The 25,200-nt window shown below is 48.6% G+C and overlaps 4 protein-coding genes across 5 annotated transcripts; 2 read left to right on the forward strand and 2 right to left on the reverse strand.

Annotated features, from left to right (window-relative positions):
• The first annotated feature begins 654 nt into the window (after positions 1-654).
• LOC124464510 (G-protein coupled receptor 4-like) lies at positions 655-13,780 on the forward strand. Its single transcript, XM_047016393.1, has 5 exons — positions 655-879; positions 1,255-1,494; positions 1,613-2,152; positions 11,046-11,162; positions 12,433-13,780. The coding sequence occupies exons 1-5, from the start codon at positions 739-741 to the stop codon at positions 12,958-12,960; spliced, it is 1,566 nt and encodes a 521-aa protein (XP_046872349.1). The 5' UTR covers positions 655-738; the 3' UTR covers positions 12,961-13,780.
• On the forward strand, positions 4,321-20,770 carry LOC124464513 (G-protein coupled receptor 35). The gene is made up of 5 exons (XM_047016397.1): positions 4,321-4,353; positions 11,024-11,530; positions 19,614-19,755; positions 19,887-20,126; positions 20,225-20,770. The coding sequence occupies exons 3-5, from the start codon at positions 19,615-19,617 to the stop codon at positions 20,768-20,770; spliced, it is 927 nt and encodes a 308-aa protein (XP_046872353.1). The 5' UTR covers positions 4,321-4,353; positions 11,024-11,530; position 19,614.
• On the reverse strand, positions 13,850-15,296 carry LOC124464512 (hydroxycarboxylic acid receptor 1-like). The gene is given in 2 exon segments (XM_047016396.1): positions 13,850-13,970; positions 13,972-15,296. Coding segments are annotated over 2 exon segments (567 nt in total). The 5' UTR covers positions 14,418-15,296.
• A 32-nt stretch (positions 20,771-20,802) lies between the features above and the next one.
• LOC124464504 lies at positions 20,803-23,330 on the reverse strand. 2 transcript variants are annotated; one of them, XM_047016386.1, is made up of 4 exons: positions 23,166-23,330; positions 22,866-23,011; positions 22,452-22,591; positions 20,803-22,304 (listed from the first exon to the last, which is right to left on the reverse strand). In XM_047016386.1, exons 1-4 carry the CDS (start codon positions 23,303-23,305, stop codon positions 21,633-21,635), a joined length of 1,098 nt encoding a protein of 365 aa, XP_046872342.1. In that variant the 5' UTR covers positions 23,306-23,330; the 3' UTR covers positions 20,803-21,632. The 2 variants fall into 2 exon arrangements, with proteins under 2 accessions (XP_046872342.1, XP_046872343.1); XM_047016387.1 differs by having other exon boundaries at positions 23,118-23,330.
• Positions 23,331-25,200: the final 1,870 nt, after the last annotated feature.

Consider the following 25,200-nt stretch of genomic DNA (forward strand, 5'->3'; position numbering starts at 1 on the left):
CACCGGTGTAAGCCCCTTGAACCAATAGCGATGGAGAGGTTACGAATAATTGAGAAAAGCACCGACAACCCAGCTCAGGCCCTGCCTACCTAACAACCCCCCTCCTACTCCTCACCACCCACACCAACCGTCCAATCCCAGAACATCTCTGTCTGGCGTCACCCTCCTCTATTTGGCCACACCGTCCAATCACATCCCTGCGCTGTGGCCACCTCAAAAGGGGGTGGCCATCTAAGCAGACCGGCTCTTCCAATCAGATCGTCCGTCCTATGGCAGCTCGCTACCGGTCCCAGGTGAGCGTCTATAAGTAGCACGGGCCCCTGTGAGACGGCTGTGTGGAGAAGGGGACCGCTTTAGAAACGCACGCTCTCTCAGGAGGAAACACACGCCTTCTACGGGAACCAGAGAGACTGGCGGTGACAACTGGAGTGGACTGAGGAGAGAGGCAGTGTGTGGGGTACGACTCCCCTCAGGTAAGAGCCTTTAGGGTCCCTCTGATCTTCCTTCAGACACGCCTGTGGTGTCCAGGTCCAAGACAGGTTTCATGTTGGGTCGATATGGACGTAGTGTCGAGTCTTCCTGCGTTCGAATCGTGGGGTGTGAGGTGTTAGGGTGTCTTGGTTCCGAATGTCCAGTGTGGTGTAGCTGGTGGCTAGCGGGAATGTGTTGACTGCCCTGTGAAGTAAATAAAAACATCTCTGTCTCTCCCTCTCTCTCCTCCTGAACCCATCTTCCAGGATGAGTTATTCCAACGTGACGGCAGGCGACCCATCTCTGAACTCCACGACCCTAGGTACTTCAGGAGTCCGTCCCCTCTGGTACTTTCTGGACATATGTGAGCCCGCCCCGTACGCGTTTGTGTTCTACTTTGGCGTCAAGGTGAGGCCCTCAGCCCGTCTGCTTGTCTGCCTGCCTGCCTGCCTGCCTGCCTGCCTGTCTGTCTGTCTGCATGTCTGCATGTCTGTCTATCTGCATGCCTGCCTGTCTGCCTGCGTGCCTGTCTGTCTGCTTGTCTGCCTGTCTGCTTGTCTGCCTGCCTGCGTGCCTGTCTGTCTGCCTGTCTGCGTGTCTGTCTGCGTGCCTGTCTGTCTGCCTGTCTGTCTTTCTGTCTGTCTACCTGTCTGTCTGTCTGCCCGTCCGTCTGGACATCTGCCCACGCTTCAACCAATCTCATGTTTTAAATGCATTTTACGATCCGTCCATACATCCCTCCTCTTTTTTCTCCTCCTCTTCCTCCTCCTTCCTCCTCCTCAGGTCTTCAACCTGGCGATCGGCACGCCCTTGAACCTGATGGTCATCTGGCTGATCGCCCGCAGCAAGAAGAGCGACTCGTCAACGTCGGACATCTTCATCATCAACCTGGCCATCCTGGACGCCTACTTCTGCCTCATGACCCCCATCGACATGGTCAACCGGTTGGTCCTGCAAAACGACGGCTTGTGGTACTTCCAGCACTTCGCCTACGGGGTCAAGGATACCGCCCCCGTCTTCCTGGTGAGCAGGAACTCCAGGAGGGTGGAGGGGAGGGTGGAGGGAGGGAGGGACGGATGGTTGAACAGATGGATGCATGGATGAAAGAGCATATGATGACACCCCCCCCCCCTCTCTCCAGGTGTGCATCTGCATGGACCGCTACGTCGCCGTGGTCCACCCCGTCCTCTTCACCGGCATCCGCGACAACAATATCCGCGCGGCCGTCGCCGTGGTGGCGTGGTGCCTCATCCTGGTGTACGGCCTCACCAAGAGCATCCTGGGAGTGATGAGCGTCAACGAGATCTTCAGCGGCCTCATCCTCTTCAGCTTCGCCCTCATGATCTTCTGCAACATCTGCGTCATCTGGGCGCTGAGGCGCTCCGTGGCAGGTAAGGAGGTCATGCACCCCGTGAAGAAGAAAGCCCTGAAGATGGTGCTGACCCTCCTGAGCATCATCGTCTTCAACTACCTCCCCCCGGTGGCCCTTATGCCCTTCTACTCCTACTTCACCGTGGCCCAGTTCCGCTGCCAGGTAGCCACTAGCGTGTTTTCCATCATGGACCTGAGCAGCAGCATCGAGCCCCTGCTCTACGTGACCAAGATGGACCGGCCGGCCTGGATGGGGGAGGGGGGGTGCTGCGGGCTGTTTGCCCCCATGAAGAAGCTCCAGGAGGTGAAGGTGTGATGGGGGGATGGGGGGTTGGGTGGAGATGAGAAGTGGGATGACTGAGGTTAGGAGGAGATGGAGAGAGAAAGTAAAAGAGAGAAAGGAAGAGATAGAGACAGAGAGGTGTGTGTTCCCCCCACACATCAGGACCCCTGATCTTGAATTTTTACAATGTACTAATTTTTACGTCCTTCCGAGCAGATTCGTTCACTCTTGACACACCTCACACCAAGGGAAAATCTGATCAAATAATCTGCAGAACCATCAAGATAATCGGGACATTACCGAGGATTGACGGTAGGGGCGAAATTGGCCCGATAACTGTGGTGTGTCCCCAGCATAAGGGTTAAGGACACCTCTTAATTAAACCCCAGAGAGACCAATCAGAGGCTGGCTAAAGCCTCGTTAGGAGCCAATTAAGGGCAGCACGGAGCCTCGTTAAGGAGAGAACAGATGGGTTCAATTCAATGCTGTTGATTATAACACAGTTAAACTAGTATAGAAACTACTATAACCAGGATGACGATGATGTTTAGGCAGTAAGTTATGACTCAGGAAGAGTCTACATTAAGGCATATAATAGGAGATTAATGGCAGCCTTTCTTGGAAACGGCGGATTTGAGAGTAATTGCAGAGCTATTTGGATCTTTTTTATTTTGAAGTTTTTTGTTTATTTTTCAATGTTCTGTCCATCTTGGACAATTAAAAACCTGTTGCCGGTCCTGAAATGCCTGTGTGCGTCAAATCAGCACTCCAATGTATTCATGCTTCATTTTTTGTGTTTCAGCAATACTAATGGGGGGGATCCAGCCATAATATATGATCGTTTTAAGTACCACCTTACATTAAAGATAACAATTATGAAAAATTATATATTTTTATCCAAAGTATTTGACCTAGGTTACAAAGAGTCATTTTGGAGTCTCCAAAAGGCCCAATTAGAAAACGCCTGGATGTACTTTTATAAAAACATGTGTCAAATATGAATATATTGTGGTATTATGTTTGACTTTTGATTTGAATTGGATAAGGCTTCAAGCTGTGGTCCAATTCTGTCTTCCAGCTAATACCTACCACCTATAGGCCTCTTCAGGCCTCTGTTTTCAAAACAAAATCTAGGCGGAAATAAAGTTTAACTTTCCTTGTGTTCAAGCTTCTATTACTCAAGACCAGTAGGATTGACAGGGGTCCTGACAACAGGGGAATAACAGGGAAAATTGCTTCAGAATGTCACCTTTCAAAAGAGACCACAGTCATGCACATGTACTCCAAATGGTTCAAGAACAGCTTTCAATTTACTTTGGGTATGCTGTATAGGCGTTTTCAGGCACATTTAAGGGAGTCTTAAGAGGCTAATACAGTACATTTCAGTGGTGTTAGTCTGGTAAATATAATATATATTGTGTACGTAATGTATCGTAATGATTGTCTTTGTATGTACATTGTGATGATAAAAATAAAATACCAAATCAGCTGAGATTTCATACAAGTAATACATAAATAAAAAACATAAAATTATTTAATAAATTGAACTTGAAAAATATATAAACTAGTGCATATATATCGGGTGAGGAACTTGTCTTACTTGGAATAACTTCGGCACTTCCAGAAGCTTCAGTCCACGCTTCCGGAATCCACAAAAGCACAAGGCCTCCCCTGCTGTTGTCCTACTCTGCACAAACACACATACTGTTCATAATCCCTGAGTCTCATGACTGTCATTCATTTGTCATGTGTACTTACAAAATAATTACATGTACCTTGTGCAACAAACAAAATAAAGCACTTTACCTTTCATTGCTTTCATGTGCAGTCTTATGATAACAGGTGTTTGATGAGTAAGATAACCCCCCCCCCCCCCCCCCCCCCCCCCCCCAAACTTGTGATCATTCCAAGGGACCTACCCGGCAACATTTCACAACGACGTGACCGCAGCAGAGCAGTCGTTCTGATCACCTGTTGTATGTTTGCCGACCGAGAGCTCCACGTCCCAGCGGAACTTCTCCCCGCCTCGCCGAACGTACCGCCGCCGACAACTGAACACATTAGCAAGAGCGTGCGGCAGAGCATGTATGGCACGATGCTGTTGCATGTTTTGGCCTATAGAAGGCGCTGTAATACCAGGGATAATGCAGTTTCATGACGGTTAGGAAGAGACAAAGCTAACCTAGACACAGTTGTCGAGAGAGAGCGAAAGGAAGCAGTCGTTGCTTGTGAGTAAAGTGTGAATAAATTAATATAACTTTTCCCAGCACACTGTTGAGAGTTTTACTTTAAGTGTTGTGAGGAAATGATAGCATTATACTGCTGATCAATGCTGCTATACCAATCAATATCTAATATGAATATGTAAACACACATGTTTTGTAATGCTAATAACTAAGATACAAATATTGAATGTGATCAATTGATTTAATAAAGTAACAGATAAGAAACATTGAAATGTAACTTTGGTGTGTGGACAAGAATGCAGATGTCAGGCAAACTGACTTGGGAGGCGAGTTTGTGACGCTCAGGGACTGGTGTGAGCACAATGAGCTAGTCAGCTCATGGGAGTAAAAGTGTCAACTTGGGAGATAAGGTGATGCTGGGAACATAACTCTTCTCTGCTTCAGGACGAGTCAGACCGGACAGTTCTTACTATGGATAATATGCCCCCTTCCCCTGGAGACCCTGCCCCCCCCCCCCCCCCCCTTCTCAATGGATGCCCCCTTCCCCTGGAGACTCTGCCCCCCCCCCCTTCTCACTGGATGCCCCCTTCTCCTTGGAGCCCATCTGCCCCTTTACATCATCTGACCTAGGAGTGGTCTTACCCTCTCCCCTTCCCCTTGAAGACCCCACCCCGTATATCATCAGGACCTCGAGATGACCTGCTCTCAACTCTGGAGAACTCAAACCCCCCCCCCCCCTTGGATTGCATCAGACCTGTGGGTCTCGTCCACCCCCCTCCCTGAACAACACCAGACCTGTGGGTCTTCTCTGCCCCCTCCCTCTCCTAACATCACCAGGTCCGTGGACTGCCCACCTTGCGCCAGCATGAACGCCCTGGACATTTAATTGGTTAACAATAGCCACCCCAAGGTCTCCTGACCAATGGCCACTCACCAGACCTCCCTCTTTGGGGAGTACAAGATCTGTCACCCAAGGGCGGGGAGACAGAACTTGGGAGGGGCAGAACTTTCTCTGATATTCTGTCACGACCACTTTCTCAACGAAGGCCTTCGTTCGTTCTAATCTTATACTCTGTTTTGGTGGGATGACTGCTGTTGCATCATCGACTGATTCATTGTACTAGACTACGGACATCTTGGTGTATTGTTTTCATTGTGTATCTTGTGATTGCATCATTACTAATTAAACTACAAATAACTTGGTCCGATGCTTAACCATGTATCATTCTTCCTCTCAACACCCAGTTTACACTATCCTTAACAATTGGTGACCCCGACGTGCCTGGGTGAGAGATCTGGACGAGAGGTCCCTGAGAAGGGGACCCCAGCCGGCAGGAGCGGGACAGCTGTGGTTCACTGACACTCACTTGGATATCCACAAAAATAGGGTAAGCAGAGCCTGTTTAAACGAAATCTGCATAGCTTAGGACTTTAGCTTTTAGGAGTGAGTGTCTTTAAACTGCACTGTACTGTGACTCTGGGCTGCACACTTTGAATCAAATTGTCCATAGAGAGATTAACGTTGATGCAAACTCAATGATACATTTGTAATTGTGAAACGAGGTGGGGTCTGGCAGATGTGGCACTGTGACAGGAGCGCTCGGCAGTTTCTACGTGGTACGGGGCGTTGCCTGGCAGTGGTCACACTGTGACGGGAGCACCTGGCTGTTTCTGATTGTGTCTATTGTGAAACGAGGTGGGGTCTGGCAGATGTGGCACTGTGACAGGAGCGCTCGGCAGTTTCTACGTGGTACGGGGCGTTGCCTGGCAGTGGTCACACTGTGACGGGAGCACCTGGCTGTTTCTGATTGTGTCTATTGTGAAACGAGGTGGGGTCTGGCAGATGTGGCACTGTGACAGGAGCGCTCGGCAGTTTCTACGTGGTACGGGGCGTTGCCTGGCAGTGGTCACACTGTGACGGGAGCACCTGGCTGTTTCTGATTGTGTCTATTGTGAAACGAGGTGGGGTCTGGCAGATGTGGCACTGTGACAGGAGCGCTCGGCAGTTTCTACGTGGTACGGGGCGTTGCCTGGCAGTGGTCACACTGTGACGGGAGCACCTGGCTGTTTCTGATTGTGTCTATTGTGAAACGAGGTGGGGTCTGGCAGATGTGGCACTGTGACAGGAGCGCTCGGCAGTTTCTACGTGGTACGGGGCGTTGCCTGGCAGTGGTCACACTGACGGGAACACCTGGCTGTTTCTAATTGTGTCTATTGTGAAACGAGGTGAGGTCTGGCAGAATGTGGCACTGTGACAGGAGCGCTCGGCAGTTTCTACGTGGTACGGGGCGTTGCCTGGCAGTGGTCACACTGTGACGGGAACACCTGGCTGTTTCTAAGTGTGTCTATTGGAAAACGAGGTGGGGTCCGGCAGAATGCGGCACTGTGACGGGAGCACCTGGCTGTTTGAGATAGACGTAAATAATATGTTTGTGGAGATTTAAGGAGTAGCAAACCTCTTTTTCTTGCTTTCTCTCTCTTTCTCCCTATCTACTGCATTGCTGGAATGGGCTATGCCGAGGTTCGAGCAGGGCACATTTCACGAGCAGACTCTCTCTCTTTCTTGCTCTCTCTCCCTTTCTCTATTGCATTGTCGGGATGGGGCCATGCCGAGGTTCGAGCATGGCGCATTTTAGACAAACTCTCTCTCTCTCTCTCTCTCTCGCTATCTCTTAGCATTGTTGGGTTAATAATGTGTATCCCTCCCTTTCTTGCTCTCTCTCCCTTTCTCTCTATTGCATTGTCGGGATGGGGCCATGCCGAGGTTCGAGCATGGCGCATTTTAGACAAGCTCTCTCTCTCTCCCTTTCTCTCGCTCTCTCTCTCTCTCTCTCTCTCTCGCTATCTCTTAGCATTGTTGGGTTAATAATGTGTATCTCTCCCTTTCTTGCTCTCTCTCCCTTTCTCTCTATTGCATTGTCGGGATGGGGCCATGCCGAGGTTCGAGCATGGCGCATTTTAGACAAGCTCTCTCTCTCTCCCTTTCTCTCGCTCTCTCTCTCTCTCTCTCTCGCTATCTCTTAGCATTGTTGGGTTAATAATGTGTATCTCTCCCCTCGCACCTTTCCCCTCCCCTCTCCTCTCCTCTCACCCCTCCCCTCTCACACACTCTCCCTTCACACACCTCCCCTCCCTTCCCTTCCCCTCTCCTCTCCTCTCCTCCCCTCTCCTCTCCTCCCCTCTCCACTCCTCTCCTCTCCTTTCTCCTCTCCTCTCCCTTCACACATCTCCCCTCAACTCCCTACCCCTCCAACCCCTACCCTCTCACACACTCTCTCACTCTCGCCCTCTCTCTCTCGCTCTCCCCACCTCCCCTCTCCTCTCCTCCCCCCTCCTCTCCTCTCTCCCCTCCCCTCCCCCCCTCACACACTCTCTCCCTTCACACACCTCCCCTCAACTCCCAACCCCTCCCCTCCAACCCCTCCCCTCTCACACACCCTCTCGTCTCTCCCTTCACACACCTCACCTCCCCACCACTCCCCTCTCACACACTCTCTCCCTTCACACACCTCCCCACCCCTCTCCTCCCCTCCCCTCTCTTGCACTACACACACTCTCTCTCTCTCTCTCTCTCTCTATGTCTCTCTCTCTCTTTACCTCTCTCTGGTCAAGGAGCTGAGACCTACCGGTGCCAACTAAACTCCTTGTCTCTCTCTCTCTCTCTCTCTCTCTCTCTCTCTCTCTCTCTCTCTCTAATACTGATGTGTATGTATGGATCTTTGAGACTCTACCCACAGCTACGACCAGCAACAGGTTACAATTATTTTGGTGGTTGGCATTGACTGGTGACAGTGGGTTGCAGCTGTTACTAGCCTGGATCCGGCTGGTGGCAGTTGGGTGGTTGGTGAGCTCAGACTGGTGGTGGATTATATTATTGCAGTTGTGTTTTGTCTGTGGCTCCGACTGGTGGTGGATGGCATTATTGCAGTTCTATTTTGTCTGGCTCCGACTAGTGGTACATGGCATTACTACAGCTGTTATTGTTTGATTCCAACCAGTGGTGGAACAACAAGTATTTATGGTCAGACGTGACCTTGCTATCTGTGTGTGTCTGTTATGTTTGCCTTATGTTGCCTATATGTATCTGTCATGTTTGTTTTATGTCTGTTTCAAACAAGAGAAAATTATGTTTATGTGTCTTTAAGGAGAGGACAAATGGAGTGGCGTCCATCGCACGTTGAATTAAGGCCAGGTTATAAAATATTAGACTGGTGGCAGACCAAATACACAGTCAACCCAGATACTGGGTTTAAAGAAGGCAGCGGTAAAAAAGACCCCACAACCAACAGAAGAGTGGCATTAACTGAGGAAGAATACAAACTTGTGTTTGCAGGATCGCTGCAGTGCATAAACAAGGAGGAAATAAAAGAACAGTATCCAGCACAAGCAGAATATTTCGAGAAGCTGGCATCACAAATTATAGTCGAACCTTCACACTTGCAGCCAATCTAGGGCAGCAGGCACAGTGTTATCTGGAGGAAATTGTGGAATTTGAAGTTCACTCAGAGATCGAGCGTTTCTGTGAGGCTACAAGTGGACAGGACTGGAGCGACGGCTGTCGCTAGGGCCATGTTCTCTTTCCTCACGGCATTATCTTTTGAACCCCTTTACTTTCACTAATCACGTCCTTATTTACACTGGGACATATCTTAATCAGTAATATCCAGTTTGATTGTTATTCAATGTTCTCAAATTTATTTTATTACAATTCTAAAAGCTTGGCTACAGTTGTATGTATGTGGTGAAGGGGACCTGTGAGTATGTTCAGGTCTGCCGTGGGTACATGGATGTCGAATGTCCACTCTGCGGAGTGACGGTGGGTTTTCCCCTATAACATCATTAGGGTTTTCCCACTGTGTCCAGTGTGTCCACACCACTTGGCCATAACGCTGCATAGTCTCATTATTATCGTTCTAAGCATTGTGTTCCTTAACGGGATATTTTAAATTTTGTGTTAGTTGTCACACCCTTTAAAGGGTGTGAAAGGAGGGATTCCAAGAAAACTTTAAAATATCCTGTCCGAATTAACAGTTTCTTTCTACATGTATTGACTCTTTTAATGTTCTGTTTAACAGATTGACTGATCGTAAGGCGTCACACCCTTTAGAGGGTGTGAAAGGAGGGTGAGTTCTAGTGAAAAAAAAAAAAAAAAAAAAAAGTTATATATATCTTCCTGTAATCTGACTGACTGTTTCTTATTGCTCATCTGAACTAACCTCCATTGTTTGCTCACACAGGTTCATAATATTTTAAATTTGTGTAGTCACACCCTTTAAAGGGTGTGAAAGGAGGGATCCATGAAAACTTTAAAAATATTAAATTTTGACTGTTTTGATGACCATATGCGCATGTTTAACCTAGTTATCGACTGATTTTGCATTTTAACATCTAGTTTGACTGTATTTTGGTTCATTGCTTAAGTGTTTTACGCATGTTTAACCTAGTTAACAACTGATTTGCCTTTACTGCCAGACTGGTATATTTTAAATTTGTGTTGTCACACCCTTTAGAGGGTGTGAAAGGAGGGATCCATGAAACTTTAAAATATCCAGTTTTAATGTTGACACCACATAGTGGTGTCAAAGGAGGGATTGTGAGGAAATGATAGCATTATACTGCTGATCAATGCTGCTATACCAATCAATATCTAATATGAATATGTAAACACACATGTTTTGTAATGCTAATAACTAAGATACAAATATTGAATGTGATCAATTGATTTAATAAAGTAACAGATAAGAAACATTGAAATGTAACTTTGGTGTGTGGACAAGAATGCAGATGTCAGGCAAACTGACTTGGGAGGCGAGTTTGTGACGCTCAGGGACTGGTGTGAGCACAATGAGCTAGTCAGCTCATGGGAGTAAAAGTGTCAACTTGGGAGATAAGGTGATGCTGGGAACATAACTCTTCTCTGCTTCAGGACGAGTCAGACCGGACAGTTCTTACTATGGATAATATGCCCCCTTCCCCTGGAGACCCTGCCCCCCCCCCCCCCCCCCTCCTTCTCCTTGGAGCCCATCTGCCCCTTTACATCATCTGACCTAGGAGTGGTCTTACCCTCTCCCCTTCCCCTTGAAGACCCCACCCCGTATATCATCAGGACCTCGAGATGACCTGCTCTCAACTCTGGAGAACTCAAACCCCCCCCCCCCCTTGGATTGCATCAGACCTGTGGGTCTCGTCCACCCCCCTCCCTGAACAACACCAGACCTGTGGGTCTTCTCTGCCCCCTCCCTCTCCTAACATCACCAGGTCCGTGGACTGCCCACCTTGCGCCAGCATGAACGCCCTGGACATTTAATTGGTTAACAATAGCCACCCCAAGGTCTCCTGACCAATGGCCACTCACCAGACCTCCCTCTTTGGGGAGTACAAGATCTGTCACCCAAGGGCGGGGAGACAGAACTTGGGAGGGGCAGAACTTTCTCTGATATTCTGTCACGACCACTTTCTCAACGAAGGCCTTCGTTCGTTCTAATCTTATACTCTGTTTTGGTGGGATGACTGCTGTTGCATCATCGACTGATTCATTGTACTAGACTACGGACATCTTGGTGTATTGTTTTCATTGTGTATCTTGTGATTGCATCATTACTAATTAAACTACAAATAACTTGGTCCGATGCTTAACCATGTATCATTCTTCCTCTCAACACCCAGTTTACACTATCCTTAACAGTGTGCAACAAAATTGGCGCCAGAACAGGGACTCAACTTGATGCAAAAAGACGTCGGACGAAAGAAAAGAAGAAACTTTTGAACACGCAAAATGGAGATGGAGCAGCTACGGAGGTACGGAGTCAACGGAGGTACAGTGTCGGCTAAAGATTGAACAGCTAAAAGAGGTGTGTATCCAAGCTAAAGTTTCTCTAGATAAGGAAAAGAGGCACAGGTTGATCCAAGCAATTAATAAGACAGTGGATAAAGCTTTTGACGAGGAGGAACATGACGTAGCAGAGACATTTGTGCAAGAGTTGTTAGCTACAGCTAAGCGTTTGAGAGAAACCGCGCCTAAATCAAAAAGTGATGTACAAAATGACGAGGAGCTACAAAGTCTACAAAAACAGTAGGCTATGCTGAAATGCAGTTGAATTTCCAAACGTCGACCAAAATGCTCAAGGAAGAACTGAGTCGGCTTCGTGAGAAAATAAACAGGACACCTAGCCCACCAGACCATCCATTCCCCAGAGCCCCTGAACTGGATTTATCAGACGTGAGTTTCGAATTAATGGCCAGATATGTGAGCTGGGGCGGGAAAGATAAGTTATCGTACACTAACCTCATGCACCAAATAGACTCTGGAAAACGTAAGGGCCACAGTGATGTCGAAATTGTTGAGGCTGTAGTAAAAGCTGCTACACCAGGGCTCATATGCTGGAAGCTGAAAGTAATTTGACACTGGTGCATTTGAAGACGATTCTCAAAGGCCATTTCAAAGAAAACAAAACCTTAATGCCTACTGCATTATCACTCAGGTCCAGTTCCCTGATGTTATTTACTGCCTTGAGAGCTGCACCCACAGCTTGAAACGTCTCCAGTGTTATTCTAGAGCAGTCAAACCTAAGCAATATACACGCAAACATTAGTAGAGTTTCTTAACACATTATGATGATGATGATAGCCTCTTGCTAACAAATCCAAATATATTGCCATTTACCATTACCACCAAGTACGATACAAGTACAGACCTGGTTCATTAATGATATGTTACTCATGATTTATCATAAAAGTTTCATGAAAAAACAAACATGGTAAGATGTCAGGTGGCTCTACTCACAGGATAGTTTTGTACCGATTTAGGAATGGCATTACTCTCGAGTGGCCCTCTGGTGATGCGTTGTGGGCCTTCAAGTCAAAGACGTCACACGGTTGACTGGAAACTGTCAATGTGTAGGCCAGGGCAGAGCACTGTTGGGCGGTCAGTCCATTCCAACGTCCTTCAGCGAGCACTTCCCTCTGTAGCGTGTCGTTGTTCAGCTCGATCAGGCAGGATATCATGTTGATCAGTCTCTCTGGATTTAGATTTTCTTTTGCTGATCCTGGACGGGGTTCCTCTCTAATCTTGCTCTTGATGAAAGTGATTTTCTCCGTGGTGTTTTTCTCTATGTCGTCGAGGCTCCCTGGGGTTCCTTCCACCGGAGTCAGAAGGCTTCCGGCTGGCCCCGACGGACCTCACCTTCCTGGGGGAAGACCCTCGGCCGGCACGCCGGCCTCTTCTCCAGGATCGTGCGTGGCGAAGAGCAGCAGTGGAGGGTGTGGGAGGACCGGGGCCACGTGGCGTTCCCCACGCCCTTCCCCAACTCCCCCGGGCTCACCGTGATCGTCCCCCGCCGACCTCTGACCTCCGACATACTCCGACTCGAAGAGGGGGATTACACGGAGCTCGTTCTGGCAACCCGGAAGGTGTCTCTGCTCCTGGAGGAGGGGTTGGGGGCATGGGGGGTGGGGCTTATCTTCGAGGGGTTTGAGGTTGACTATGCCCACGCCAAGTTGATCTTGCTGATAGCACCTCCAGCAGGAGAGGAGGCGGGCCCCATCGCCAGCCTGCCTCCACCCCAGTTCTACCCTGTCTATCCTGGGTACGTGAGCTCTGAGGATGGGCCTGAGGCCAGCCCGGAAAGCCTGAAGGGAGCTACAGGTTAGAATCACGCAGGCTTGAGAGACAGCTTGAACTACTGTGGCAGTTGGTGTGAGGATTCCATAAGCGTGGACTGAAGCTTCTGGAAGCGACAAAATTATTCCAATTAAGACAAGTTCCTCAACCGATATATATGGACAAGTTTATATTTTTTTCAAGTTAAATGTATTAAATAATTTGATGTTTTTTGTAATTCATCACTTTATTTAACTTGTATTATCACAATGCACATTCAAAGACAATCATTACGATACATTGCGTATACAATATATAATATCTTTACCAGACTAACACCACTGAACTGTACTCTGTTGGTTGTCTCCAATCAAAATGGACAGAACATTGAAAATAAACAAAAACAATGAAAGATCCAACTCTGTAGTTACTCTAAATTCCACTGTTCCCAAGAAAGGCTGCCATTAATCTCCTATTATATGCCTTAATGTAGACTCCTCCAGAGTCATAACTTCCTACCTAAACATCACCGTCATCCTGGTTATAGTGGTTTTCTATACTAGTTCAACCGAGTTATTATCAACAGCATTGAATTGAGCCCATCTGTTTTCTCCTTAACGAGGCTCTGTGCTGCCCTTAATTGGCTCCTAACGAGGCTCTAACCAGCCTCTGATTGGTCCCTCTGGGGTTTAATTAAGAGGTGTCCTTAATGAGGAATTAAGTGGTTATTTAATGTGGCTATATTCACAACGTTTCCCCATGCATTAGCTAATATGCTGCAGAGAGATGGCACGACTGTGAACAATGTTTTCGCACAACCAGTCTCTCTCTTTTACTTTCTCTCTCTCTCTAATTTTATCTCTCTCTTTTTTACTTTCTCTCTCCACCCCCTCCTTACCTCAGTCATCCCACCTCTTTCCCCTCCACCTAACCCCCCCATCACGCCTTCACCTCCTGGGGCTTCTTGACGGGGGCAAACAGCCCGCAGCACACCCCCTCCCCCATCCAGGCCGGCCGGTCCATCTTGGACACGTAGAGCAGGGGCTTGATGCTGCTGCTCTACGCTGGGGCTGACCCGGCAGCGGAAGTGGGCCAAGGTGAAGTAGGAGTAGAAGGGGATGAGGGCCACGGGGGGGAGGTAGTTGAAGAAGATGATGCTCAGGAGGGTCAGCACCATCTTCAGGGCTTTCTTCTTCACGGGGTGCATGACCTCCTTGCCCACCACAGAGCGCCTCAGTGTCCAGACGACTGAAATGTTGCAGAAGATCATGAGGGCGAAGCTGAAGAGGATGAGGCCGCTGAAGATCTCGATGACGCTCATCACTCCCAGGATGCTCTTGGTGAGGCCGTACGCCAGGATGAGGCACCACGACACCACGGCGAGAGCCGTGCGGATCTTGTTGTCGCGGATGCCGGTGAAGAGGACAGGGTGGACCACGGCAACGTAGCGCTCCATGCAGAAGCACACCTGGGGAGGCGGAGGGGGGGTGATGTCTCTTCCATCCATGCATCCATCCCTCCACCCCCTCCCCTCACCCCCTCCACCCTCCTGGAGTAAAATGCATTAAAAACATGAGATTGGCTGAAGCGTGTCCAGACGGACGGGCCTCACCTTGACGCTGTGGTAGAACACAAACGCGTACGGGGAGGGCTCACATATGTCCAGCTGGTACCAGAGGGATCGGATTCCTGAAGTATCTAGGGCCGTGGAGTTCAGAGATGGGTCGACCGCCATCACGTTGGAATAACTCATCCTGGAAGATGGGTTCAGGAGGAGAGAGAGAGAGAGAGGGGGAGAGACAGAAGTGTTTTTATTTACTTTACTAGGCAGTCAACACTCCCTGCTAGCTACCAGCTACACAGCACTGGACATTCGGAACCTACTCAAAGAGAGAAAGAGAGAGTAGAGGGAGACGGAAACCAATAGTTTCACAAAATAGTGTTACAAATGAATCCCAAAACACCATTGCTTGCTTATTCACCCAACATGAAACCCGTCTTGGACCTGAACACCACAGGCGTGTCTGAAGGAAGAGCAGAGGGACCCTAAAGGCTCTTACCTGAGGGGAGTCATACCCCACACACTGCCTCTCTCCTCAGTCCACCCGGGTTGTCACCGCCAGTCTCTCTGGTTCCCGTAGAAGGCGTGTGTTTCCTCCTGAGAGAGCGTGCGTTCCTAAAGCGACCCTCTTCTCCACACAACCCTGTCTCACAGGGGCCCGCGCTACTTATAGACGCTCACCTGGGACAAGCAGCGAGCTGCCATAGGACGGACGATCTGATTGGAGGAGCCGGTCTGCTTAGATGGCAGCCCCCCTTTGAGGTGGCCACACCGCAGGGATGTGATTGGACGGTGTGGCCAAATAGAGGAGGGTGACGCCAGACAGAGATGTTCTGGGATTGGACGGTTGGTGTGGGTGGTGAGGAGTAGGAGGGGGGTTGTTAGGTAGGCAGGGCCTGAGCTGGGTTGTCGGTGCTTTTCTCAATTATTCGTAACCTCTCCATCGCTATTGGTTCAAGGGGCTTACACCGGTGGCACTGGTCTCAGGTCAGATTAGGCTTTGCATCGCTGATAGTCAGAGACGGATGAGACAACAATGTAACTGATCTCAGATCTTGGCTGCAGGGCAAGTTCACATCCCTCTCGCACCACTAAAGTGTGGCTTCCCCTGATGTAAGGTAGGGCTGACAAACAGGTGATGCAAGGCAGAGCCACTCGTCACCGACAACAAACATGAGAAATATGGAGCAAGTGTTGCACACTTGAAGAAAGTAAAGGGATGTCGGTCTGGTTGACGGCTTTCCCCCCAAGAGAACCAGGGCCAAGGAGCTCCTCATTGCTCCGTACCTTCACCTTTGGGAAACACTTCTTCCTCCAGGTGTCAACGATGAGGCACACTCCAGTATGACACACGCAGAATTCTGACGAAAACCTGTGAATTTTCGAGTAGAACGCATTGGTCTGAGGCAAAATGTAAATCAACTTTTCAACTCAGATTTCATCTCTATTATTAAAAAGCTAAAAATGCTAAGAATTGAAAAGGAAACACTTATCTATCAAAATTACAGCAAGAGACTTTTCAGCCGATCTTTATGAGGATTGATCAATACATTTTTGTAAATCTCTCAACATTCAATCGACCATATTCAACGTCAAACTGTTGTGGAACATCTTTGGTCGCTCCGACATAAGAACAGGAAGGCTAGCGGAATCCGCAGATATAACCACAGAAAATGTGAAAAAAATCTGCGTATTACGTTTGGGCCTGCCCATAAGGCTTGAGTCTTCACTCCATCTAGGTAGCAACTCACCATGCACGTCTTTCCAATAAGACGCTGCAGTTGTGAATGGTGTCGAGGGAAGATATGGCTAACATAAGCAGACCCTGCCAATCTTCCACCAGGGGAACACCTTTCTGCTTGCAGTCTCTCTTCTAATTGGAAAATGCTTTCTCTGAGAGTAGTCGGGGTGTTGGGTGACCCGCTCTGTTCTGGAGTGGCAGGGGAGGTATATTCTACGTTCTGTCCTTTGATATTAGCTGAATCAGTGTTACCTCTTGTGTTCCTTTGGCTTCTGTATCCTTTTGAGAAGTGTCCACTCCGCATTTGAAGCAGTGGTCAAACTGTTCATCTTCTCCCTGGTCTTAACATCCTCTGCATGCCCTCTTCCCTCTGCTTTGGAACTGGTGAGATGGTCTTGCTGAGTACTGAACATTCTTTCTCAGCTCAGCCGCTTCCTCTCTCAACTGATTCATCCATCAGTTCGGATTCTGCTGGGCTTTTTGCAGCTTGTATCTTCCGGTCTTTTAACACTGGCCGTGACTGAAGTGCTGTGTTCAGACGGCTGGCCAAAGTCTGTTTCCCTGTCATTATACAGCTGGTAAGTAGTTGTTTCTGTTTGTAGTTCATTTATTCTGGCTGGCTTATTTGGGATACTTTTTCTTCAATTTCTGCTGTGTCTCCCAATCAACAGCAGCAGCAGCATAATTCATTTTCTGTATTGAAATCTTGTCAGTCACTCCTAGATCATCCTTTAACATCATCACTCAGTAGTCCAGTACTGACTGACCTAAGAAACTTCCCCTGAATGAGGTCTGGGCTATACTGTACATCTGAGCTGGCATATTTTGCAGCCGCTAGTAGTCTCTCTCCCCAGATAGCACACATACATCTTGCTGAAATGTCACTTAGCAAATGAACATACAATGGGCTATAGAGCTCCGGACGTCACTTGACTTGACTGTTTACGTCGCCATTTTGGCAGGAAAGTTGTGAGAAAACATGAATCTAGAACGGATTTCAACCTGTTCGAATTAGTTGAGAGTGAGTTGTGTTGAACTGTATACAGTAGGTCCTAAACTATGATGAAAGTGGAATACAAGATGGTAGGTTGAGAGCGCGTTGGGAGGGAGAAGGGAGAGAGAGAGAGATAAGCTTCTGAAGAACAATGGTGAGAGTATGTTAACTAATCCTAACGAAAGTTAGGTTAAATAATTTGCTAATTCAAATTAAACAGACAAATTAAATCACAACATACCAATGTCACAAGTAAGAAATATAGCAATATCGCAGTTTTGTTGTCAGTTTGAAGAAGAATCAAAGTCAAAGTTCCGTTCATCGTTGTCAAACGGTTAGAGAAAAGGAATCTTTCATCAAAGTTCCTGGTGGTCCAGTGACTTGATGATTGAGAAGGATAGGTCAGATGTGTCGCGAACACTTCCGTGAATCCTTGCGAAAAAGCATGGTTTGCGTTTATAATCCTTGCGAAAAAAGGGGTAACCTTTCGACGGTGAACTCTTTGATTGGTCAGTTACTCCCCATCTGGGTGTCATCCTGAGATTTGCGTATAGGTGTGAAGTGGTTAAATAACTGAACTTTGAGTTCAGTTATTTAAATTGTCCATGTATTGCTTATACTTCAGAATATAACAATACAATATTAATAAATGGTTTAGTTCGTAGATCAAAATCATTTTGATATCAAGATTTACTGATTTATTATAACAGGAAAGAAAGTTACATTAAAACATCAAATTACATCAACACAGCATTAAAGAGAAAGCATACAATTCCAATAATCCTTCTAGTGTCCACAAACAGTATTGCCTTTGAGAGATGTTTGTAAATCCATTAAATGTCTGTTTTGGATCAATCCTTTGTTTAATCCAGAGTAGGGAGAGGTTGCGAAAGCTGGACCATTTGGCTGGCTCTTCTCCCCGCCTGAGAGAAGGAGACACCAGGTTTGGGATCAGCCCCTTTGAGGCTCATACAATGCAATCAGTTGTCTTGATGTCATCAGTGCTGTGTCTTTCTGAGGTGATCAGAAATGGCTGTGTTGGCAGTTGGACTCGTTGCTTGTGAAGTGAGCTGTAATATGTGTAAAGTGTGAAAAAATAAAGAGAACCTTTCCCAGTACACTGTTGAGAGTTTCACTTCAATTATGCAACACTTGGGGGTCAGATGGCTGAGTGGTTAGGGAGTCGGGCTATTAATCAGAAGGTTGTGTCGATTTCCAGCCGTGCCGACGTTGTGTCCTTGGGCAAGGCACTTCACCCTACTTGCCTCTGGGAGAATGACCCTGTACTTACTGTAAGTCGCTCTAGAGTGTCTGCTAAATGACAAAATGTAATGTAAATGTAAACACTTGCTCCATATTTCTCATGTTTGTTGTCGGTGATGAGTGGCTCTGCCTTGCATCACCTGTTTGTCAGCCCTACCTTACATCAGGGGAAGCCACACTTTAGTGGTGCGAGAGGGATGTGAACTTGCCCTGCAGCCGAGACCTGAGATCAGTTACGTTGTTGTCTCATCCGTCTCTGACTATCAGCGATGTGAAGCCTAATCTGACCTGAGACCAGTGCCACCGGTGTAAGCCCCTTGAACCAATAGCGATGGAGAGGTTACGAAAAATTGAGAAAAGCACCGACAACCCAGCTCAGGCCCTGCCTACCTAACAACCCCCCCTCCTACTCCTCACCACCCACACCAAACGTCCAATCCCAGAACATCTCTGTCTGGCGTCACCCTCCTCTATTTGGCCACACCGTCAAATCACAACCCTGCGCTGTGGCAACCTCAAAGGGGGGCGGCCATCTTGGATGGATGCTCAACAGAGCCGCTCCTCCAATCAGATCGTCCGTCCTATGGCAGCTCGCTACCGGTCCCAGGTGAGCGTCTATAAGTAGCGCGGGCCCCTGTGAGACGGCTGTGTGGAGAAGGGGACCGCTTTAGAAACGCACGCTCTCTCAGGAGGAAACACACGCCTTCTACGGGAACCAGAGAGACTGGCGGTGACAACTGGAGTGGACTGAGAAGAGAGGCAGTGTGTGGGGTACAACTCCCCTCAGGTAAGAGCCTTTAGGGTCCCTCTGATCTTCCTTCAGACACGCCTGTGGTGTCCAGGTCCAAGACGGGTTTCATGTTGGGTTGATATGGACGTAGAGTTGAGTCTTCCTGTGTTCAGATCTTGGGGTGTGAGGTTGTCTTTGTGCCAAGAGCTTGTGAACAAGCAAGTGATGGTGTTTTGGGATTCATTTTTTTAACACTATTTAGTGAAAGTATAGATTTCTGTCCTCTCTTTCTCTGAGTAGGTTCCGAATGTCCAGTGTGGTGTAGCTGGTGGCTAGCGGGGAGTGTTGACTGCCCAGTGAAGTAAATAAAAACACTTCTGTCTCTCCCTCTCTCGTCCTGAACCCATCTTCCAGGATGAGTTATTCCAACGTGACAGCGGTCGACCCGTCTCTGAACTCCACGGCCCTAGATACTTCAGGAGTCCGTCCCCTCTGGTACCAGCTGGACATATGTGAGCCCTCCCCGTACGCGTTTGTGTTCTACTACAGTGTCAAGGTGAGGCCCGTCCGTCTGGACATCTGCCCACCCTTCAGCCAATCTCATGTTTTTAATGCATTTTACGATCCGTCCATGCATCCCTCCTCTAGTTTCTCATCCTCCTCTTCCTCCTCCTTCCTCCTCCTCAGGTCATCAACCTGGCGATCGGCACGCCCTTGAACCTGATGGTCATGTGGCAGATCGCCCGCAGCAAGAAGAGCGACTCGTCCACGTCGGACATCTTCATCATCAACCTGGCCATCCTGGATGCCTACTTCTGCCTCATGTCCCCCATCGACATGGTCAACCGGATGGTCCTGGCCAGTGATGGCGTGTGGTACTTCCAGCGCTTCTCCTACGGGGTCAAAGACACCGCCCCTCTCTTCCTGGTGAGCGGTGGGAGGGTGGAAGGAGGGATGAGTGGTTGAACAGATGGATGCATGGATGGAAGAGCACACGATGACATCACCCCCCCTCCTCTCCCCAGGTGTGCATCTGCATGGACCGCTATGTCGCCGTGGTCCACCCCGTCCTCTTCACCGGTATCCGCGACAACAAGATCCGCGCGGCCGTCTCCGTGGTGGCGTGGTGCCTCATCCTGGCGTACGGTCTCACCAAGAGCATCCTGGGAGTGATGAGCGTCAACGAGATCTTCAGCGGCCTCATCCTCTTCAGCTTCGCCCTCATGATCTTCTGCAACATTTCCGTCGTCTGGGCGCTGAGGCGCTCCGTGGCAGGCAAGGAGGTCATGCACCCCGTGAAGAAGAAAGCCCTGAAGATGGTGCTGACCCTCCTGAGCATCATCGTCTTCAATTACCTCCCCCCGGTGGCCCTCATCCCCTTCTACTCCTACTTCACCGTGGCCCACTTCCGCTGCCGGGTCAGTCCTAGTGTCTTCTCCATCATGGACCTGAGCAGCAGCATCGAGCCCCTGCTCTACGTGTCCAAGATGGATCGGCCGGCCTGGATGGGGGAGGGGGTGTGCTGCGGGCTGTTTGCCCCCATCAAGAAGCCCCAGGAGGTGAAGGCGTGAGGGGGGGGGGGGGGGGGGGGGGGGGGGGGGGGGTTGGGTGGAGGTGAAAGAGGTGGGATGACTGAGGTAAGGAGGGGATGGAGAGAGAAAGTAAAAGAGAGAGAAAGAAAGTAAGAGAGAGACTGGTTGTGCAAAAACATTGTTCACAGTCGTCCCATCTCTCTGCAGCATATTAGCTAATGCATGGGGAAACGTTGTGAATATAGCCACATTAAATAACCACTTAACTCCTCATTAAGGACACCTCTTAATTAAACCCCAGAGGGACCAATCAGACGCTGGTTAAAGCCTCGTTAGGAGCCAATTAAGGGCAGCACGGAGCCTCGTTAAGGAGAGAACAGATGGGCTCAATTCAATGCTGTTGATAATAACACGGTTGAACTAGTATAGAAACTACTATAACCAGGATGACGATGATGTTTAGGCAGTAAGTTATGACTCAGGAGGAGTCTACATTAAGGCATATAATAGGAGATTAATGGCAGCCTTTCTTGGAAACGGTGGAATTTAGAGTAACTACAGAGTAATCTTTCATTGTTTTTGTTTATTTTTAAATGTTCTGTCCATCTTGATTGGAGATCTAACACATTACAGTTCAGTGGTGTTAGTCTGGTAAAGCTATTATATATTGTGTACGTAATTGTGTATTAATGTATCTAAATGATTGTAGATGATTGAAAAATAAAATATCAAATCAGCTGAGATTTCATACAAGTAATATATTACAAAAAACATCAAATTATTTAATAAATTGAACTTGACAAAAATATAAACTTGTCCATATATATTGGGTGATGAACTTGTCTTAACTGGAATAATTTTGCGCTTCCAGAAGCTTTAGTCCACGCTTCCGGAATATCTCTCAAGCCTGCGTGATTCTAACCTGTAGCTCCTTCAGGCTTTCCGGGCTGGCCTCAGGCCCATCCTCAGAGCTCACGTACCCAGGATAGACGGGGTAGAACTGGGGTGGAGGCAGGCTGGCGATGGGGCCCGCCTCCTCTCCTGCTGGAGGGGTTATTAGTGGGATCAATTTGGCGTGGGCATAGTCAATCTCAAACCCCTCGAAGATAAGCCCCACTCCCCATGCCCCCAACCCCTCCTCCAGGAGCAGAGACACCTTCCGGGTTGCCAGAACGAGCTCCGTGTAATCCCCCTCTTCGAGTCGGAGTATGTCGGAGGTCAGAGGTCGGCGGGGGACGATCACGGTGAGCCCGGGGGAGTTGGGGAAGGGTGTGAGGAACGCCACGTGGCCCCGGTCCTCCCACACCCTCCACTGCTGCTCTTCGCCACGCACGATCCTGGAGAAGAGGCCGGCGTGCCGAGGGTCTTCCCCCAGGAAGGTGAGGTCCGGCGGGGCGTCGGGGGCCGGGAGCCTGGCTCGGATCTTAGCCTGGAGCTCCAGGAGGTGGGCGGGGGGCCGGAGGGGGCCGCCCAGGGAGGTGATGTAGCCGGGATCGTGAGGGGAGAAGCGCTCCTCCCTCGCCAGGTGGGGGTGCCACTCGGACCCCAGGCCGTGCAGGGGGAGGAGACGGATCTGGGGGGGGGGGGGGGGGGGGGGGGGGGGGGGGGCGGTCTCAATAGTGTACCACTGTTTCCTTTCCCCTGGCAATGTGATGTGTTCAGAGCACAGTCTAAAGACTTTCCAAATGCTCTATTTTCGCCCAGCTTGGTCTCTCCGTACCTGAGCAGGTGAGTCTCTGTGAGGCTTGGAGACCAGGGCACACCTCCGGACCCCCAGCCTCTCACCCAGGAGCCTCCCCAGGGACCGGGCCCCCAGCATCAGGCTCAGGTACTCCCTCTCCGCCAGGTGGAAGATACTTCCTGGAGAGAGGGAAGAGAAGAGGGAAGGAGGGAAGTATTGGAGGGGAGACGACAGCGAGGGTTTCAGAGAGGGAGGGAGGGAGAGAGAGAGAGAGAGAGAGAGAGAGAGAGAGAGAGAGGGAGGGAGGGAGGGAGGAGGAGCATGGTGTGGAATGTTGGGATGGAGAAAAGAGATACAAGAACATCAATTATTTGATGATGTTCTAATTTCTTCTTTTAGTTTACCTTACTTCCTCTTTCAATCACATCTGGAGAGTACAGTAACAGTATCCACCTTTCCCTGGGCCTCCAGCCTCATCTCCCCCAGGATGAGGCTTCCTCTCCAGGGTAACTGTGCCAGGAGTCCAGGGGGAGGGGTGAAGGTACGCCACCAGCTCCTCAGTCTCCCAGATGACGTGACGAGGAAGTGAGGAGGACATTCTGAAACGGGTTATTAGATGCATTGCCATCAATGCTCCCTCTTGCTTTGATTATACTTTACATCATAAACACAGTAGTAGCTATGCTAGTTCCTACCCAAACCTACCTTATAAAAATTCTTGCAAACATAAAACAAAAAATGGCTCAAACAGACCTGTTGTCAGCTTCGGTTGGCTCTTTGTTGACGGTAAAATACGTACAAGCTGCTACGAAGGCGATGATAAACGTGTATATTCTATAACGCATGCCAGTCTCGTCTTTATATTTTGAGCCGGATTGACTCGGAAGTAACATGAAGTGGTGTGGTGACGTAGGTTGAACGTTCGTCAATGTGTACTTTCCCTAAAGGCCACCAGGTGGTAATCTAGCTCAAATTTTCAATACAGACACTGAATTTATGGGCAGAGGACAAACGCGTTTACAGCAGGATTACGTTACAAATGTGTGCTTTATGAAGGTGTGAGTTTGCGCTCAAGCCAAAAACAATAAAAAACAATCAAATAAAACATAAAAAACACAGAGGCTCGTTAAATTGCATAGTATTAGTGTGAAGGGAGGTAATAGTGGCCTTTGGAAGGGAGATTCTGTTGGGTGGGGGTTCGTGTGGGGGTCGTCGCAGTGCAGTCTATTACTGCTATTCCTCTTTCCAATAAACGTCTAAACACACTGTCGTGCACACCAGTGGCGAAAATCTGCTATCAATTTTGGGGGGGACAATTATATGACATTTTCTCAAGAGCAATTCCTGAGGGGGACACCTAAATGACTGCTGATAGCCTACATTGTAATATGTTAAATGTATATTATTAATATTATTCAAATGACATAGTTATGTTTACAGTGATTTATTGGGGGGGACAAATCATTTTATTCCCAGGATGGGGGGTCTTCCCCCCCTCACTATTTCCGCCTATGATGCACACGCTACACACTGTCTGTCACGAGTACCATCCTCTCTAAACCTGTCTGATCCCCTAGAGTAACAGGCTTGACCCAACCTTGCAGCCACACACACACACATACACACACACACACACACTACACTTTCAGGTTTGCCTTCCACCTCACACTTCATCACCCCCAGACATCCTTTACTGTGCTTCATTTGTTTCACCCACTGTTATAAACCATTGGAAATGTGTTCCCGGTAGCAACTCTGATTTCAAAGAAAGGGCACCTGGTGAGTGTTGGTGGGAGTCCGGCTGTGACCTGATTAGCAGGCCTGAGACCTGGGAGGAACTGAGCTCACAAGCTAGCAGGGATTAGGAGCTATTTATACTTCCTGGAAATAGGACATGACTGGGTTACCTATCTCTCGCTCTCGCTTCTCCCTCTCTCTCTCTCTCTCTCTCTCTCTCTCTCTCTCTCTCTCTCTCTCTCTCTCTCTCTCTCTCTCTCTCTCTTTCTCTCTCTCTTTCTTTCTCTCTCTCTGTCTGTCTGTCTCTCTCTCTCTCTCTCTTTCTCTCTCTCTGCCTGTCTGTCTCTCTTTCTCTCTCTCTGTCTCTCTCTTTCTCTGTCTGTTTGTCTCTCTCTCTCTCTCTCTCCCCTTTCACCAACCCTTCTCTGCTGTCCTTCACTCTAGATAACTGTACCTTGACTGTACACCCACACACAGAATCATCTTACAGTGACTCCAATTGAGCTAGGTAAATCCCTGTATCTAAGATTACCAGTGCCCCTCGTGTCTCCATAGTAACTGATCTCAGATAGACCGGTCATTTCAGGCATTCGGTGCCATTTGAGTCCCCATGACAACAGTACGGTGTGTTTGTGTAAAAATTGGCTAATATTTATTTCTGAAAGTTTATCTTGCATGGGTAACCCCCTTTTACCATGGAACACAATTACTCATTACAGCCCATGCTTAACACACACACACACGCACACACACACACACACAGTGTGGTAGCACGTCATAGGCCTTCAGTACTTTGCTGATAGAGGAGACTTGGGTGGGCTCGTAGCTATATCTCCTCTCTCCCATGGTGACACCTCAATATTTTGTCTCTGACTCTTTCTCACTTCAAATTCAAGGTTTTATTGGCACAAACTAGAAATTACTTAAAGCTAACGTATTGAGACTGAAATACAAATGTAAAAGTGACTACAGTAAAGTAAGACTTTGAAAAAACTCTTTCTTTCTTCTCCCACTCTTCCAGCCCTCCAAAACCTTCTAGAACTCTAAACTC

Source organism: Hypomesus transpacificus, unplaced genomic scaffold, assembly GCF_021917145.1.
Source record: "Hypomesus transpacificus isolate Combined female unplaced genomic scaffold, fHypTra1 scaffold_354, whole genome shotgun sequence".
Lineage (NCBI taxonomy): Eukaryota > Metazoa > Chordata > Actinopteri > Osmeriformes > Osmeridae > Hypomesus > Hypomesus transpacificus.